General features: G+C 55.7%; 1 protein-coding gene across 5 annotated transcripts in view; it reads right to left on the reverse strand.

The window, feature by feature from the left end:
* Positions 1-2,820: 2,820 nt before the first annotated feature.
* KANSL3 (KAT8 regulatory NSL complex subunit 3) overlaps positions 2,821-16,506 on the reverse strand; it is a 34,567-nt gene continuing 20,881 nt past the window's right edge. For 4 of the 5 annotated variants that reach the window (XM_069877706.1, XM_069877704.1, XM_069877705.1 and 1 more), the window contains 7 exons: positions 16,004-16,088; positions 14,827-14,981; positions 14,243-14,355; positions 13,057-13,276; positions 12,693-12,826; positions 5,739-5,901; positions 2,821-3,613 (listed from right to left, as the gene is read on the reverse strand). In XM_069877706.1, coding sequence (XP_069733807.1) covers positions 3,033-3,613; positions 5,739-5,901; positions 12,693-12,826; positions 13,057-13,276; positions 14,243-14,355; positions 14,827-14,981; positions 16,004-16,088 — 1,451 coding nt within the window. In that variant the 3' untranslated portion in view covers positions 2,821-3,032. The remainder of the gene's footprint in view (positions 3,614-5,738; positions 5,902-12,692; positions 12,827-13,056; positions 13,277-14,242; positions 14,356-14,826; positions 14,982-16,003; positions 16,089-16,506) is intronic. The other variant, XM_069877708.1, reaches the window with a different exon arrangement.

Genomic DNA, 16,506 nt, shown 5'->3' on the forward strand with positions numbered 1-16,506 from the left:
CCAACCATTCCCATCAATCACTAACCCATGTCCCTCAGCACCTCGTCCACCCGTCCCTTAAACCCCTCCAGGGAAGGGGACTCAACCCCCTCCCTGGGCAGCCTCTGCCAGGGACCAATGACCCTTTCCCTGAAAAACTTTTTCCTAATGTCCAGCCTGACCCTCCCCTGGTGGAGCTTGAGGCCATTCCCTCTCGTCCTGTCCCCTGTCCCTTGGGAGAAGAGCCCAGCTCCCTCCTCTCCACAACCTCCTTTCAGGGAGTTGCAGAGAGCAATGAGGTCTCCCCTCAGCCTCCTCTTCTCCAGGCTAAACACCCCCAGCTCTCTCAGACGCTCCTCTTCTTCTCCAGCCCCCTCACCAGCTTCGTTGCTCTTCTCTGGACTCGCTCCAGAGCCTCAACATCCTTCTTGTGGGGAGGGGCCAGAACTGACCCCAGGATTCGAGGAGCGGTCTCCCCAGGGCTGAGTCCAGAGGGAGAAGAACCTCCCTGGCCCTGCTGGCCACGCCGTGTCTGATCCAAGCCAAGATGCCATTGGCCTTCTTGGCCACCTGGGCCACTGCTGGCTCATGTTCAGTCACTGTCAACCAACACCCCCAGGTCTTTCTCCTCCACGCAGCTTTCCAGCCAGACTTCTCCTAGTTTGAATGATGTTGCCGCTATCCAGGGATCCGGAGAAGCTTTCGGGGCTTTGGGGCTGCGTGAGGAGCTGCTGTGTTGGGCACCTGCCCAGCTCTCTCCACCACAAAGAGCCACAACACCTGGCTGGTCCCAGCCTGGTGGCATTTGGGGCATCCTCGATTTCTGGGATGGGGACGTGGCTTTCGGGAAGAGTGATTCCAAACATACCTGGGGGCCTGTGCCGATCGCAGGGGGAAGGAGATGCTTTTGTGCATCGTTTTCGCAGCTGTTGTGTGGCGCAGGGTCCAAGTGTGAACCAGCCCAGGTGCTTTTACCTTCTAGGAGCTCCCGCTGGGCTTTGTCCACCTGCTCCGGTGGTGGAGTCTCCACCCCTGGAGGAGTTTAAAAGACAAGTAGATGAGGTGCTCAGGGATGGTTTAGTCGTGGACAGGGAATGTTGGACTCGATGATCTCAAAGGTCTTTTCCAACCCAGCAATCCTGTGATTTCCCACCGTCCTGGCCACCTCACCACGAGCCGTCACAGCAGCAGAGGGACGGTGGCACTTGCTCATCCCTGGAGAGGGTTCTGGCTTCAGGTGGAGCAGGAGCACTGAGGCTGGTTCTAAGGACAACGTCTGCTGCGTCCACAGACGGGAAATGCTTTGGGATAGAAATTGGACGAGGAGAACGAGCTCCACGCAGCCTCAGTCCCTCCGTGGTGCTTTGAGCATTAGACCTGGGGAGGAGAGCGGCTGCGTGGACCCAATCACTCCAGCATCCTCCAGCGTGGACATCAGGAAAGCGTTACAGGCGCTGCAAACCACCCTGGCTGCACCCAGAGACCTTTGCTGCCAAAACATGCACCGCCAGCCCCAGGCTGCGAGCGAGGACGTGAGTTTTCCCACAAAGAGCCACCTCCTGCAAGGGCACTGGAGGTGCCACCTCCCAAGGGTGTCTCAGTCTTCTTATCGCAGCAGAAAAACTGGGACTTCAAGCCTGGAAGAGGGAGATGAGGTGCTGAAAAACACCGCAGGGCAGCAGCAGAAGCTTGTTTTTACCAGACACGCTTGCGTCCATGAGCCTGAAGTTCATCCCAGCTCATTTCCCAAGGCTCTCAGCACGGGGAGAAGGTACCGTGTTTGGTGGCATCCCGTGAGCAAACTCACGCTAGGGCTCAGATCAGCCTCAGGATTTGAGGTCATCCCGCATCCTCGACGTTCCCTGCAGGACACGTTGCCTGGAAGGGCAGTCTTGAGGGTTTTACCCACAAAACCCCAGGGAAAAGGGAAGAAAGGGAAGAAAAACCCACTCGGGGTGCTGGCAAAGCACAGCATCCCCTAGACCGCTACTCACCATCGTCGTGGCGCGAAGTCCAGGGTGTGAGAGGCTCCAAAAAGACGGAGAGCATCCGGAGCAGCACGCGGAGACCCCGGGAAGGGACTTGCAGCATCTCCCTCTTCTCGCGCCGAGCTGCCGTGGCCACCACAGGGGAACACGGTGGTTTTCCTGCTGTTTTCAGGCTCCCTGTAACAAGCCGAGCCGAGCCAAAGCCAGGATCTCCTCATGAGCCGGTGGGATGAGCAAGTGAGCGGAGATTTGGGGAGCGCGCGTGCCCTCAGTGGGAGCGCGGGGACACCCCAGCACCTTGGATCGCCCTCTGCTGAGCATCGTGCTCCCCAAAAGCATATTAGCTAGCAAATACCACATCGTGCCCTGTGTCTCTGCAGGGAAGCAAGGGCCGAAGGCTCAACAGCAACGCAACACGGGACAGACGGAGCCTTGGGATGAGTCCCAGTAGCCCTAAAAAAACCCTGGCTAGAAAGGTTGCCCAGGGAAGCTGTGGCTGCCCCATCCCTGGAATTGTTCAAGGCCAGGTTGGATGGGGCTTGGAGCCCCTGATCCAGTGAGAGGTGTCCCTGCCCATGGCAGGGGTGGAACTGGATGGGCTTGGAGGACCCTTCCAACCCAAACCACTCCCTGATTCTATGTAGAAACACTCCCAATAGCAGAAGCTGAAGCTCCTGCGCAGAGCAGGGAACAAGGGCAGAGGGGTGAGGGCTGCCCAGCCTGCCCCCAGGCCCCACAGCACCAATCCTGCCCTGCCCGCCCCAGGCTGCGCCCTCCACCCCTTCTCAGCAAGACTGATCAGCCCTCCACAAGGGGCCGAGGGCTGCGTTTGGAAGGGACGTGCACCATGAAGTCAGCAAAGAACAAACAAACCTTTTATTAAACAGCACCACCAGAAAACCATCCCCAGTTTGCTCGGGTCTGAGCCAGTCCCCTGTCCCCACGGGGCTGCTCCTCTCCCAGTTTGCTCCAGCCTGAACCCGTCCCTTGAGCTCACAGGGCTGTGTCTCTCCCAGCCCAGCTCATCCCAGAGTGCCGGTGGCAGCCAGGAGGTCCCAGGGGTCCCTACGGCTTCTGGCTGAGCGTGGGCCCGGCCGCAGCGATGACGGAGGAGGTGGCCAGGCCGCTGCCCAGCGTTATGAGCGCGGCCCCGGCCCCTCCTGGCAGCACCCCCTGCGGCACCAAGTGTCTGTTGGCCAGAGCCTCCCTGGTGTGGATGACGGTGCTCCCGTCGTCCACCACGGAGGGAACCCGGCCCAGGGTCTCCACGGCCCCCAGAGCGTGGCCGAGGGCTGACGCGCTCTTGCTCAGGCTGATCTTCTCACCCACGTGTCCCAGGGGTCCCTCACTCTTCATCGCGGCCAGCGTCGAGGTCAGGATGACAGTTTTGGATGTGGCCTGCAAGACAGGTCCCACCCGGGAGTGCAGGAGGCTGCCGGGAGCGCTGGGGGTGCCGGGCAGCGAGGAGGCAGCAAAGGTGATGGCGCCAGTGGGAGAGCTGGCAGAGGAGGAGGAGGAGGAGGAAGGCTGGATGCCTGTCAGTTTGAGGGGGGCGGAGGTAGCCTCTCCCATCACGGATTTGGTAAGCGCAGACAGCTTGGCGTCCGACATGACATAGAGCGTCTTCATGGGGCTGGTGTTGGTCACTGCGGAGAAGGGGAGAGCACGGTGAGCGGCCGTGGGGACGTGGCGCCCACCCCCCCGGCTCCACCTGCAGAGTCGCAGGCGTTGGGGTTGAACAGAAGGACTTGGCCTTGTCCGCTCCGCAGAGCAAGACCCCAAACCAAACGCCAGCGCTGTCACAGGCAAGGAAACCACAACAGCCAAACCTGGGCACTGCTCCCCTCCTGGATCACTCACAGCCCCGCAGGAAGCCTCTCTGCCTCATCTTCTCGCCCACCTACTGGGACATCATGGTCCTTCGTTAGCCAAACCTGCTCCGTCTCGCCCCATTCCGCCTGCGGAGCTGCCACGGAGCACATCGAGCTCACGCTGCTCCCTGTGGCGCTGCTCACGTCAAGCTCTCGCTCGACTCTGGCATCTCCAACTCAGTCCCAGCACCAGCGCTAGGGCTGCCAGATCTTCATCACCACGCAGGAGGCAGCTAGAAGACTTAAGGCTTGGTGAAACAAAGGCCTCTGTGCTCTACAGCAACAGCAGAGGTTGCACCACGGTGGTTACCCCATCTAAGCATCCACAGCTCAAAAAGAGAGAGAGGGGAGAGACTTCACTGAAATGAATCCTCAGGTTGGGACGTGCTCAAGGGACGGGACAAAGCCTGGAGACGCGTTGTGGTTAAAAACCACGCTAGCTAGAAAGGTTTCCCCGTGCGGTCGCCTAAGGCTGCAACTTGCTCCATCCCTCACGGTGTCAGCGAGCCACAAACCCCCCCAGAGCAGCCTGGAACTCTCCAAAATGAAGCGCCTCAAGGGTGGAGGACATAGAGTGAAGGCTGAGCACCCACCGTCTAACCAGAACGGGACCAATGACCCCACCATCCTGGAGCAAAGCAGAGAGGACGGTGGGAAGAGGCGACTCCAGCCGCCTCCACGCAGGCTGGGCAAGCAGCACGGACACACAGTGATGCTGAAACATCGGCAACAATCGCTCCACGAAACTAAGAGTCATTTTAGTAGGAAAAGACCTTTGAGATTGAATCCGACCATACCTGTCCACAACTGAACCACCTCTGAGCACCTCGTCTGCCTGTCTTTTAAATCCTACCAGGGTTGGGGACTCCACCACTGCTCCAGGCAGCCGTTCTGGTGCCCGAGAATTCTTTCAGTGAAGAAATTTGGCCCTGATATCAAACCTAAACCTCCCCTGGCACAACTTCTGGCCATTTCCTCTCATCCTCTCCATTGTCACTTGGGAGAAGAGTCCGGAACTCCGCGCTAACACCCCAGTCTACCCAGCTTCTCCAGCAGCTTTCCTACAAAGGAATCCTCCCCACTGGATGCAAAGCCAGTCGGAACCTCCAGCAGAAGCAGGCACAGCTCTCTCAGGTCTGACTTCACCCACTGGCTACAACAAACGACAAAAAGAACGAGATAAACCACACAGAACAAGTTGAGCCCCGTGCTTCTGTGCCTCCCTGGTGAGTCCTGGGGGAGACGGGCGCATCGCAAGGGTCCGCAGAGCGGCTGGCTAGGTTCAACTCCTGCGAGGAAAGCCGACTGCATGGTGAAGCTCCAGAGCTGCCTCGTTTGCCCTCTGGGAAACGGGCACAGCCCCAAGTGCCGACTCCCCGCTCCCCCTTGCCTGGAAATTAGATAGTGTGAAGAAAATGAAACCATCGGCTCACCCGGCAGCGAGCGTTTCTGTCCGGACGATTCTGAGGACGCAACAAGCCGCATCCCTGCTCTGTGTCAGCGTTATCTTTAAGCCTGAAGCTGGGCAGCAGCTCCATGTTATTTATTTTGCTCTAATGAGGTGGGTCTGTGCTCCCCAGGGAAGGGAAGTAAATATGCTTAGTGCTATGACTGCGTGACAGGGCCCAGGGACGCAAACTCAGAAAATCCCTCTGTGTTTGGGCTCAAGTTTAACACCCGGTTCCTCACCAACTGCTCCAAAATGGTTGCACCGAGCCAAACCTTGTGCCAAGAAGCCACGGGGGAACCGAGCCTGAAGGCAAGGACCAAAAAACCCAAGAGACGGGCTTCAACGCAATCAGCTCTTCCCTGGAGGGACTCGGCACGCGACACCCGGCAGCGTGGCTCCGACCCGGCCTCGGCTCCGGTCCCCGGGCCCCGTGCCTGCCATGCGCCTCACCTACGGGTGCTGCCGCAGCGGCGGTCAGGTGTGCGGCGGGGTCGGCGGGAGGCATCTCTGCGCCAGCCTGGGCTTTGCTGAGATCCATCTGAGACAGCAGCTTGCCAGGAGAGGCGGCGCCGGTAGCTGGGGCGGCCAGGTTCCCAACAGCACCGTCTGGAGCCTGGAAGGGTTAAAGGAACGGAGAGCATCCTCGGCTGAGACCACCGGGACCTGCGCTAGCCCTCGCCTGGAACACAAACATCAGAGCGTGCTCTCTCCCTGCTCCTTCCAGCCTTGCCCTCGCTCCGGCCAGTCCTTACCAAGCTCAAGGGAAAAGGGGAATCGAGTGAAAACCTGCAGAGGGAGGTGGTTGAGTCACCTTCCCTGGAGGGGTTTAAGGGACGGGTGGACAAGGTGCTGAGGGACATGGTTTAGTGGCAGATAGGAATGGTTGGACTCGATGATCCGATGGGTCTCTTCCAACCTGGTGATTCTATGATTCTATGAAAAGGTCAGTGCTCAGGCTGAGAGTGTCACTAAATCACTGCCTTTTTCCAGAGAGGAACGGGATGGTTCTGCCCCCTCCTCTGGCTGTCAGTGAAATCCGTCCTGCTCTCATTTCATCTGTAAAGCGACAACCAGAAGCTTAAGAACAATTCCACCTGCAAGAATGACACGGTGTTACTGGTGAAAGCTTGGCGAAAGCGGGAAGAGCCCCAGCATCCTCTGCATCAGAAGAGCTTCCCTCTTGCTGGATGAAGACATACAAGCCCCTCTGACAAGAGCCAGCTGCTTAGCTGGCTCCACAGCACCAGTGCCCACAGATGTCCAACACTGCGACAACTGGAGAGTTGGGATTTGGATCCCAAGGCAGCTCCCTGGAGTGCACTGGGAAGCTTCAGCGAAATACCTGCAATTCCCTCATTCAAGAGGTTCTTCAGTCACCTCTGGGTCCGCTTCCCTTGCCTGACCTCATCCAGGCGCACATCCGCAATGCGATACTGCAGAGCTCGTGCTCCTCTACACTCCCCGGAGCCCTCGCGGCCCCGGGCTGAGAGAACTAAAGCTCCAAAACAGATTTCCAGCTGCAAAAGCAAACAACCACCTCTTCAGTCAGCCTTCTCTGACCCAGCTTGCTTGCTCGCCACCTCCACTGACAAAATAACACTTGTGCTTGTCTGAGCCCCCCACCTGACGCTCATGCAGGTCACCACCTGCTTTTCCAAGCCCTCTGCAGCAATTAAGCAGTGCTCAATTAGTTAACATTAATATTCCTGCCCCTGGGAGTGGAAAGGTTCAGACTTAAGGAAAAGAAAGGTCTTTACTGCCTGCTCTCAGCAGATCCACCAGCAGCAGCACAGGCCAGAGTCAGAGCTCTCCTGGTGCCACCTGAGGGAGACTCTTGCCTAAAGCTCAAACCATGATCTCAGCTCGCAGCTCCAGTCATCACAGCATACACCTTCCTGCCAGTTAAGCAGAAACCAAGAGTGTGATCCAGTATCAGCATCACTCCACACTTTATGGAGCTGCTATCAGGATACTGGCTGAGAGAGTTCAGGTGGTTCGACCTGGAAAAGGCTCCAAGGAGACCTTAGAGAGACCTTCCAGTACCTGAAGGGGCTACAAAAAACCTGGGGAGGGGTTGTTCACAAAGGTTTGTGGTGATCGGATGAGAGGCAATGGGTATAAACTGGAGAGGGGCAGATTTAGACTGGACACGAGGAGGAATTTCTTCACTATGAGATTAGTAAGGCCCTGGAACAGGTTACCCAGGGAAGTGGTGGCTGCCCCATCCCTGGAGGTGTTCAAGGCCAGGTTGGATGGGGCTTGGAGCCCCTGATCCAGTGGGAGGTGTCCCTGCCCATGGCAGGGGTGGAACTGGATGGGCTTTAAGGTCTCTTCCAACCCACACTATCCTATGATTCTATGATACAACCACAGTGCAGGGGGGACTGACACAAAAAGCCATGTCCACCCCACCACAGAGCAGCTTCTTGGAAGGAGAAACTGAAGCTTGCTCGTATTTTCACTTTAAAGCCACCCAAACACTCTTGCTTCCTCTTACTCCGCTGTTCAAAGAAGGCATTTGCACCCAGCTCTCCAGAGAGATTCCTCAATCTTCCGCCTCCAGTTTAATGCCCACAAGAGAAGGAAACAAGTCACCCACTCAAACTGCATCTCAGCAGCTCCAGGCACCGCCCCAGCCTCCAAAGTTTACAAAATCACAGCACACAGCCAATGCGTGGGCTTTGTGCTTCCGGCACCGTGGAGCCATCAGCTGGAATTTCAAAGGGAACCCAACCCACAACAGCTTTGGCCACAGCTGAAAACACAAGAAGTTTAAGCCCTGGGAGTTATCGTCCAAAGCCTTTTATAAACTTGTTCTTTCACAGGAAGCCCTGCTGGATTACGCAATCCCGATGCATTCCAGGTATCCATGGGATGATGTCAAGGCTAAAATTAGTTACAGCAACAGAGCTCAGCTCGTTTCCTGTACGAGCCGGCTCTTGCTTCGCTTTCGAAGCGGCTCTCGCAGCCAGTCACACCATTCAGCGCTGCCTTGAACACACGAGCACAGCACTGGAAGTAAAAGGCTCAGAGAGGAGCGGCTGGAGGGCTGCCTGGAGGAGAAGAACCTGGGGGTGCTGGGCAACAGCAGCTGAACGTGAGCCAGCAGTGGCCCAGGTGGCCAAGAAGGCCACCAGCACCTGGCTCGGATCAGCCATGGGGTGGCTAGCAGGAGCAGAGCAGGGAGCGTCCTGGACCCAGTGCTGGTGAGGCCGCACTTCAAATCCTGGGTTTAGTTTTGGACCCCTCACTCCAAGAAGGACATGGAGGGGCTGGAGCGCACCTGGAGAAGAGAACGGAGCTGGGGAGGGGTTTAGAGCACAAGACATGGGGAGCAGTTGATGGACCTGGGGGTGTTTAGCCTGGAGTAGAGAAGGCTGAGGGGAGGTGGGTGCTGGGCTCTGCTCCCTGGTAGCCAGTAATAAGAGAGGAGAAATGGCAGAAATGGCCTCAAGACACGCCAGAGAAAGTTTATGCTGGATATCAGGAGGAATTTCCTTACTGAAAGGGTCGTTAAACATTAGACCAGGCTGCCCATGGAGGTGGCTGAGTCACCATCTCTGGAGAGGTTTAGAAGACGAGTAGATTATGTGGGGACGTGGCCTGGTGGCAGACTCCACAGGCTGGATCGATGGTTGGACTCAATGATCTTACAGGTCTTTTCAAACCGAAACCATACTGTGATTCTATGAAAACCCACAGTGTACAACCCAATGTCCAAGTGCTCTCAAACATCAACCCACACGCAAACTCATTAACCCTGTCTCTCTAGAGTCTGTACCGAGCTCCTTCACACAAAGAGTCACTGCTCTGCTGCCTATTTAGAGTCTCGCAAAGGTAGCCAAGGAAAGCTTGCACATCTGCTCTCCCAGTTTCTTAAACAGCCTCTGAAGAGCACAAAAACGGCCTCCAGCATGAAGAATGAGTTTCAGCCCTATGGAAGGGACTCACCCACTGCTTAGGTGGGATCTGCACTGAGCTCTGTTTCTGATCTCTACCTCGGCTGGCTCTAAGCTCAGCTCTGCCAGTGCTCCCAGGCTCTGCCACGCTAGCAAAGTGACTGAGAAACACAGGAGAGTCGAGGGAGGAAGGATGTGGATGCTCCCAAATCTGAGATTTAATCAGCAGGAAGGGTTTTGAGGGGATGCCACGTGAGGCGGTTGAATTCACTGGGTCTGTTCAGCCTGGAGAAGACGAGACTGAGGGGACACCTCATCACTCTCTGCAGCTTCCTCACAAAAGGAAGAGGAGGAGAAGGCACCAATCTTTTTTCTCTGGACCCAAGGGAATGGCAGGAAGGTATGCCAGGAGAGGGTTACGCTGGACTTTAGGAAAGGTTCTTCCCCTAGCAGGTGGTGGAGCACTGGCACAGCTCCCCAGGGAAGCAGTCACAGCCCCAAGCCTGCCAACATTCCAGAAGTGTTTGGTCAATGCTCTCAGCCCCACGGTGTGAATGTTGGGTTGTCCTGTGCAGGGACAGGAGCTGGACTCAATGCTCCTTGTGGAACTCAGGACATTCCATGATTCTGTGATTCTATAAACCCAAGACTCTATGTGGAACCTCCCAGCAGCAGGGGACATGGCACCAGCTCCAAAGCAGCACAGGACAAATTAAGGATTTATGGCTGCTGCAGTTAATACTCACCCAGATTCCATCCAAAGCCTTCACCTTTAGGATAAGGCTTCCCTAACCGTATCTCAGGGCTTCAAGGTACCTCAAACAGCCGCTGTGGGCAGCAGCAAGGAGCAGAAGCACACTTACTGCCTCCCGGATGCTGTCCCCAACCCAGGGACCAAACCCACAGAGCTCCAGCTACAAAGCGAAGCTTGTTCTGCCTCTCCTGCACCAGCTCAGCCACCCAGGACCTGCATTAGAGCATCAAAAGAAAACGATGTGCGAGAGAAATAAGAAAACCAAACAAACTCTGCCAGCCTGGAGTGATCTTGGCGCCCTCAGCCTTCAGTGCCAGTTTGTAACCCCCTGTTGGAACGGGAGCTTGAGACCCACTGGATGCTCCATACTCCTCCGACTGCCCAAGGGGCAGCATTTATCACTCAAAGAGCTTGTTGACTCATTCTCTGAACTACTTTTTCCCCAGCTCATAGGAGTCGGCATCCGTTGGACAGTTACGCCCCTCACTGTACAACCCAGGCAGCTGCAACGCCTCCTTCAGTCCCGTGAGGTGGATCACAGACCAGGGCTGCGCTTCCTCCTCCATCCCCCCATCCAGGACAGCACCTACCAGAGAGACCCAAGACTGCAGCAGAGCTGAGACCGTGCAGAAGCCACCTGAGCTCAGGTCAACCCTGCTGATGGCACAACACAGCAACAGCTCAACAGCCGTCCTGCGCAGGGAACCGAGCCAACCTTCCTGCCCTCGCCTTCCCAGATCCATCTCAAAATGGACAGTGGTTTAGGAGAGCGCCCACAGATACCTCGTGTCAAACGCATGTGTGAACCTCATGAGGTTCAACAAGGCCAACTGCAAGGTCCCACCACACCTGGGTCAGGGCAATCTGCAGTTTCAATAGAAGATGGGAGACGGCACAATTGAGAGCAGCCCCGAGGAGAAGGACTCCAGGTGCTGATTGATGAGAACCTCGACATGAGCCAGCAACGTGTGCTCGCAGCCCAGAAACCAACCGTGTCCTGGGCTGCATCCACAGCAGTAGGACAGCAAGGCCAGGGAGGGGATTCTGCTCCTCTGCTCCACTCTGGTGAGACCCAGTCCAGTCCTGCATGAGTCCTGCATCCAGTTCTGGAATCCCCAGCATGAGGAGGACATGGAACTGTTGGAATGGGTCCACAGGAGGCAACGGAGATGATGCGAGGGCTGGAGCACCTCCCGTATGAGGGCAGGGCAAGAGAGATGAGGTTGTTCAGCCTGGAGAAGGCCGTGGGAAAACCTTAAAGCAGCTTCCAGGGCTGAAAGGGGCTGCAGGAAAGCTGTGGAGGGGCTCTGGATCAGGGAGGGCAGGGATGGGATGAGGGGAATGGTTTTCAGCTGCAAGAGGGGAGATTGAGATGAGACATTAGGAAGAAATTCTTCATAATGAGGGTGGGGAGGCTTTGGCCCAGGTTGCCCAGAGCAGGGGTGGCTGCCCCATCCCTGGAGGGGTTCCAGGCCAGGTTGGATGGGGCTTGGAGCCCCTGATCCAGCGGGAGGTGTCCCTGCCCATGGCAGGGGTGGAGCTGGATGGGCTTTGAGGTCCCTTCCAACCCAAATCACTCCAGGATTCTATGATTTCTATGACTGCTGCAGTAAATTCACCCCTTCTGCTGCCTCGAGGATCTGGGGTTGAGAGGTTCACATTACAGGACCCAACAACAAACCCCTCTCTGACTCGGCATCTTGTGCTTCCAACTCAGCCACACCAAGACTCAACCTAGGCAGCAGGAAGACAGCCAGGATCCTCGAGACAGTCCCTGGCAGGCGCTTGGAGTCCAAATACCGAGAGGTTTTCCTGCTGTCAGTGATCCTCTTCCAAAAGGAGATCTGTGTTGAACAGACACGGCCCTGGAGCACACCCTCAGCACTTACAAACGGTTTCATCGGCACGGCAGTGGGAAAGAGCAGGAGTTGGGCAGCAGAAAGAAACTGAATCCCCAGGGCCCAGCCTCACATCAGGGCACCTCAGGGGCAGAAGTAGCATTTCCAGGATAAATCTGGCTCCAGACAGCACAGCTGACCCACTCTCCTGTCGGAACACCCTACAAGCAGCGTTCTACCTCCCACCAAAACCTGTTTCTGCCACAAATTCTGGAGCCTCAGTAACCATTTCCAAGCTAATGTCAGCTTTTGAAGCCTAGCTGGAGATTCCCTTGGTGCAGACCATGATATCAAGCACAATTGCCCCTGCCACTAAGAGATGTGAAGGTTAACTGGGTCCTCTTAACCACAGCCTCGTGAAGCCCCTTTCTGCATGGCCTCAACAAAGCAACAAAGGCTGAGCTCAGCAATACATGATTTCTGCAAACTTGCAGTTCCTGATGAATACCAGGATATTTTCCAGGTTGTTATCAGATGTGCATTCATTTCATTCAGTCCAACCTTTGGGAAAAGTTTCTAGGCTCCAGCAGGAAGAGCTGTAGCTGTCACGCACCAGTTTTCCTACTGGTTTCTGGGCCAACCTAGGCCCCTGTTGGTCCCAGAAGGGTAACGCTCCACGTCTTCCCTTGCACTGGGTGGTCAACCGAAGCTTCCTCACTCCACAGCTGTCAAAATTGAGACTGTTTCTCACTTACTTTCCACAGTGTTGCTTCTGCACACCCTGCTGTGCTGTACACACCCAAGAGAGGTGACCAAGAACACTTCCCCCATCTGCCCTTGACTACAGTGGTCACAAAAAGCTCAGAGGAGCAGCAGTAGGCAGTTTCTTTACAGAGGAGATGTCAAAAATTACCTGAGGTGCCTGCGTCTGCATTGGCTGCTCCTCGAGCTGGGGCTGGACGGTCCCCATGGCGGCCTGGCTAAGCGTGGTGATGCGGCTGGGCTGCCCGCGCAGTGTCACAGTGATGGTCGTTGGGGCCTTCAAGCCTAGAAAACACACAAGCAAGACACCCGTGAGACACAGGGACTGCGGAGGCCACGTTCTCCAACCAGGGCCTGCATCAGAAGCCTCTTCCCATTTGAGGCAGCAGCACACAAGTCGCTCACACGCAGCTGCCCGTAGCTACCGCTCAAAAATGAGCATTGGAAACACCAGTCTTGGGGTGATGGGGTGCTCCAGGCACCTGCATTGCATGCCTGTCACCCCTCTCCCTCACCTGCTGCCTGGTTGGAGATCTGAGCCAAGCCAGGGAGACTGCTGGCCAGCTTCGCCAGGCCCCCGTTCGTCAGCAGCTGGTGAATGGCTGTGGGCTTCCCGCTCGCCGAGGCTCCCAGAGACAACGAGGTGGCAACTGGGATGGTGCGGACAATCGTGCCGGTGCCTGTGGTGATGGCACTCAGGTTCTGAATAGCCGTGGGCGTCTTCACAGCTGAGCTCTGGAAAGAGAAACAGCAGAAACAATGAGAACCTGGGAAGAAAGGGGATGCCAGGATGGCACAGCCTCTCCGTGACACAGGAGCTAAAAGCCTTGAGAGGTCAGAGCTTCCATACATAGAATCAGAGAATAACCAGGTTGGAAGAGACCCACCGGATCATCAAGTCCAACCATTCCCATCAAACACTAAACCATGTCCCTCAGCACCTCGTCCACCCGGCCCTTAAACCCCTCCAGGAAAGGTGACTCAACCCCCTCCCTGGGCAGCCTCTGCCAGGGACCAATGACCCTTTCCCTGAAAATTTTTTTCCTGATGTTCAGCCTGAACCTCCCCTGGTGGAGCTTGAGGCCATTCCCTCTCATCCTGTCCCCTGTCCCTTGGGAGAAGAGCCCAGCTCCCTCCTCTCCACAACCTCCTCTCAGGTAGCTGGAGAGAGCAATGAGGTCTCCCCTCAGCCTCCCCTTCCTCATCCTGGTGGCCACAAGCAGATCAAACAGCAAGTAAACCCGTCCCTGCCAGCCTGCACAGACTCCTCTCAACCTGAAAGCATGACTGGAAGAAACTGTGGCTCTACTTCTAACAAAAATGAGGTCAGCTCGTGCTGAAGGGATGGAGAGTATTTCTCACGAGGCCATGGCCATGCCCTTCCACACAAAAGCAAGAAGGAGAAAGAGCATTGTTTCCCCCAAAGTCCATCCTCCACCTCCTCATCATCTCATCTTTGATGATCTCAAAGGTCTTTTCCAGCTGATGATTCTATGATCGTTTTCCAGGTGGCTGCCTAGAAACAACTTCCCACAGTCCTGTTTGTAGACCTCACGCCATATGGGAACAAATCACATGATTTCAGCTGTGGTTCACACCTAGCAGCACCCCTCATCTCTTCTGGTCCTGGAGCAAACACAGCTCCCTCCAACTCCTACCACTTTATCCTCCACTTCCCTCGGGTGCTCGGAGGCCGCGTACCTGCACGGGCTGTCCTGCTGCGGACACGCTGGCCGGAAGGGCTGATGACTTGGTCCCGATGTCCTGCAGGCTGAAGCTCAGCCCTTGCAGCAGGCTGCTCGCTGATGCTGCTCCTAAGAGTAAAGAACAAAAGAAATCGGGTTTGGAGAATTCACCACCGTGAAATTCCAGATCTGATAGATGGCAGGGGTCTGTAAAACAATTCTTTCAACAGCCACATCCCAAGGAGCCTGCGCTGAGGTTGGCAGGGATCCTCCACACACTCTACATGCAGTCCTACACATTTTGTTGCTGCAGCTACAAATAAAACCAGCTGTGAAAGCCAGGAGGCAAAATGAGGTCAGTTTGAGTATCTCAAGGCATCATTAAATACAAATGAGACAATTAACAGGTCACAGGTGCCTTCAGCCTCACTTAACAGCATCCCACTGGAGCCCTTCAGGCTCTGCAACAGCAAAGTGCTACAAACGCTGCCTCAAGCCACACCCAAAGCAACCAGGAAACGCAAGAAAGAGGATCCACCAAATGATTTTGAACCTCGTTTACCTTTTACATTCACAAGAGAGACATGGAGAGGCAGGTACCTTGGAGGGTACTGGCCGGCTGGGCCTGCAGGCAGTGGGCACCGCTGGCCACCAGCCTGCTCTGCAGAGCATGGAAAGCGCTGGGTGCCGTGCTGCTGGGGATGACGGCAGATGGAACAGGACTCGTGGAAGAGGTTTCTGCGGCCGAACTCAGCCTACAAAGTCAGCAAAAGGGAAAAAACTCCATTTAGTGAAAAATTACGCAGGACTGTGTGAGATGGCTTTGACAGCAAGCTGTCACTGGCCTAATGAAACTGAGCAGGACTCCTGGAAGAGTAAAGTGGGGAGCTGATGAGCTACAAAAACCCAAAGCAAGATAAGTTCTGGAATCCTCAACTTAAGAAGGAGCTGCTGGAATGAGCCCAGAGGAGGCTACAAAGATGATCAGAGGGCTGGAGCACCTCCCATAGGAAGACAGGCTGAGAGAGTTGGGGGGGTTCAGCCTGGAGAAGGGAAGGCTCCAAGGGACCTTAGAGAGACCTTCCAATAACTGAAGGGGCTACAAGAAACCTGGGGAAGGATTGTTTACAAAGGTTTGGAGTGATAGGATGAGGGGAAATGGGTATAAACTGGAGAGGGGCAGATTTAGACTGGACACACAGAGGAATTTCTTCACTATGAAGGTGGGGAGGCACTGGAACAGGTTTCCCAGGAAAGTGGCGGCTGCCCCATCCCTGGAGGGGTTCAAGGCCAGCTTGGATGGGGCTTGGAGCCCCTGATCCAGTGGGAAGTGTCCCTGCCCATGGCAGGGGGCGGAACTGGATGGGCTTTGAGATCCCTTCCAACCCAAACCATTCCAGGATTCTCTGAGGTTTCTTTCCCTTATCTTTGGGAAAAACTGCTTGCCTGTCAGAGGGAATGAAGGGAAGAATTAAAAACAACACTGAATTTCTGGCAAAGACATCACAGTCACTCAAAATACAGGGATAAGCAGGCATGGATTTGGGAAACCATACAGAAACACAGCCTGACAGCCACCATGCCTTCTACTTCCTCCCATTGCTGTCATCTCAGACCTGACTGCTGGTTGACCGTTTTCAGGAGCCCAAGTCTCCACTTCATAAAATTCCAGTCATAAACTGGATACCAGAAAGCTCCATGAGCAGAAATCACCCCGGTTCCCATCAGCAACCTGCCAAAAAGCCCCACAGCTTATAAACAGCGATGTTGCACTCACTTGGGGGTGGTGAGCAGCCCCGAGAGCTCCTTTGCGCCCGATACAGCCTGGCCGACAGCCATGGGGACCGGCTTTCCAGCGACAACTGCAAAAGAGAAAGAAGAAACCTCACTCTCTGTCCTTCACAAGTCCTTTGGGATTGCCCCTTTCTCTCATGGCCCCAGCGCTGCGGCCCAGGGGCTCGTCCTGCTCACAAAGCATCTTCTCAAGGAAAGCTCCGCTCCAGCCAGGACCACACGCTCCAGCCACCGCACTACGGGAGATGGAGAGGATCGACCAGAGCAGAGTCGCAACTGAAAACTAGAAAGCTGCCAATCCAGAAGCGTTAGGACAGACAGGATTGAAAGAATCTGCTTCAAAACTGCAAAAGCAGTGAAACCTCAAGCCCTCGGCACCAACCGCAAACCTCTCTCCTAACATTTCTCTCCTCTAGCCCCCTCCTCCGAGCCCATCATGGCTCGGCTCTTCCTCCTGAACCAATCGGTTCGGCTCTAGCTGGTCAC

The sequence above is a fragment of the Phaenicophaeus curvirostris genome, chromosome 27, assembly GCF_032191515.1.
Source record: "Phaenicophaeus curvirostris isolate KB17595 chromosome 27, BPBGC_Pcur_1.0, whole genome shotgun sequence".
Taxonomy (NCBI): domain Eukaryota; kingdom Metazoa; phylum Chordata; class Aves; order Cuculiformes; family Cuculidae; genus Phaenicophaeus; species Phaenicophaeus curvirostris.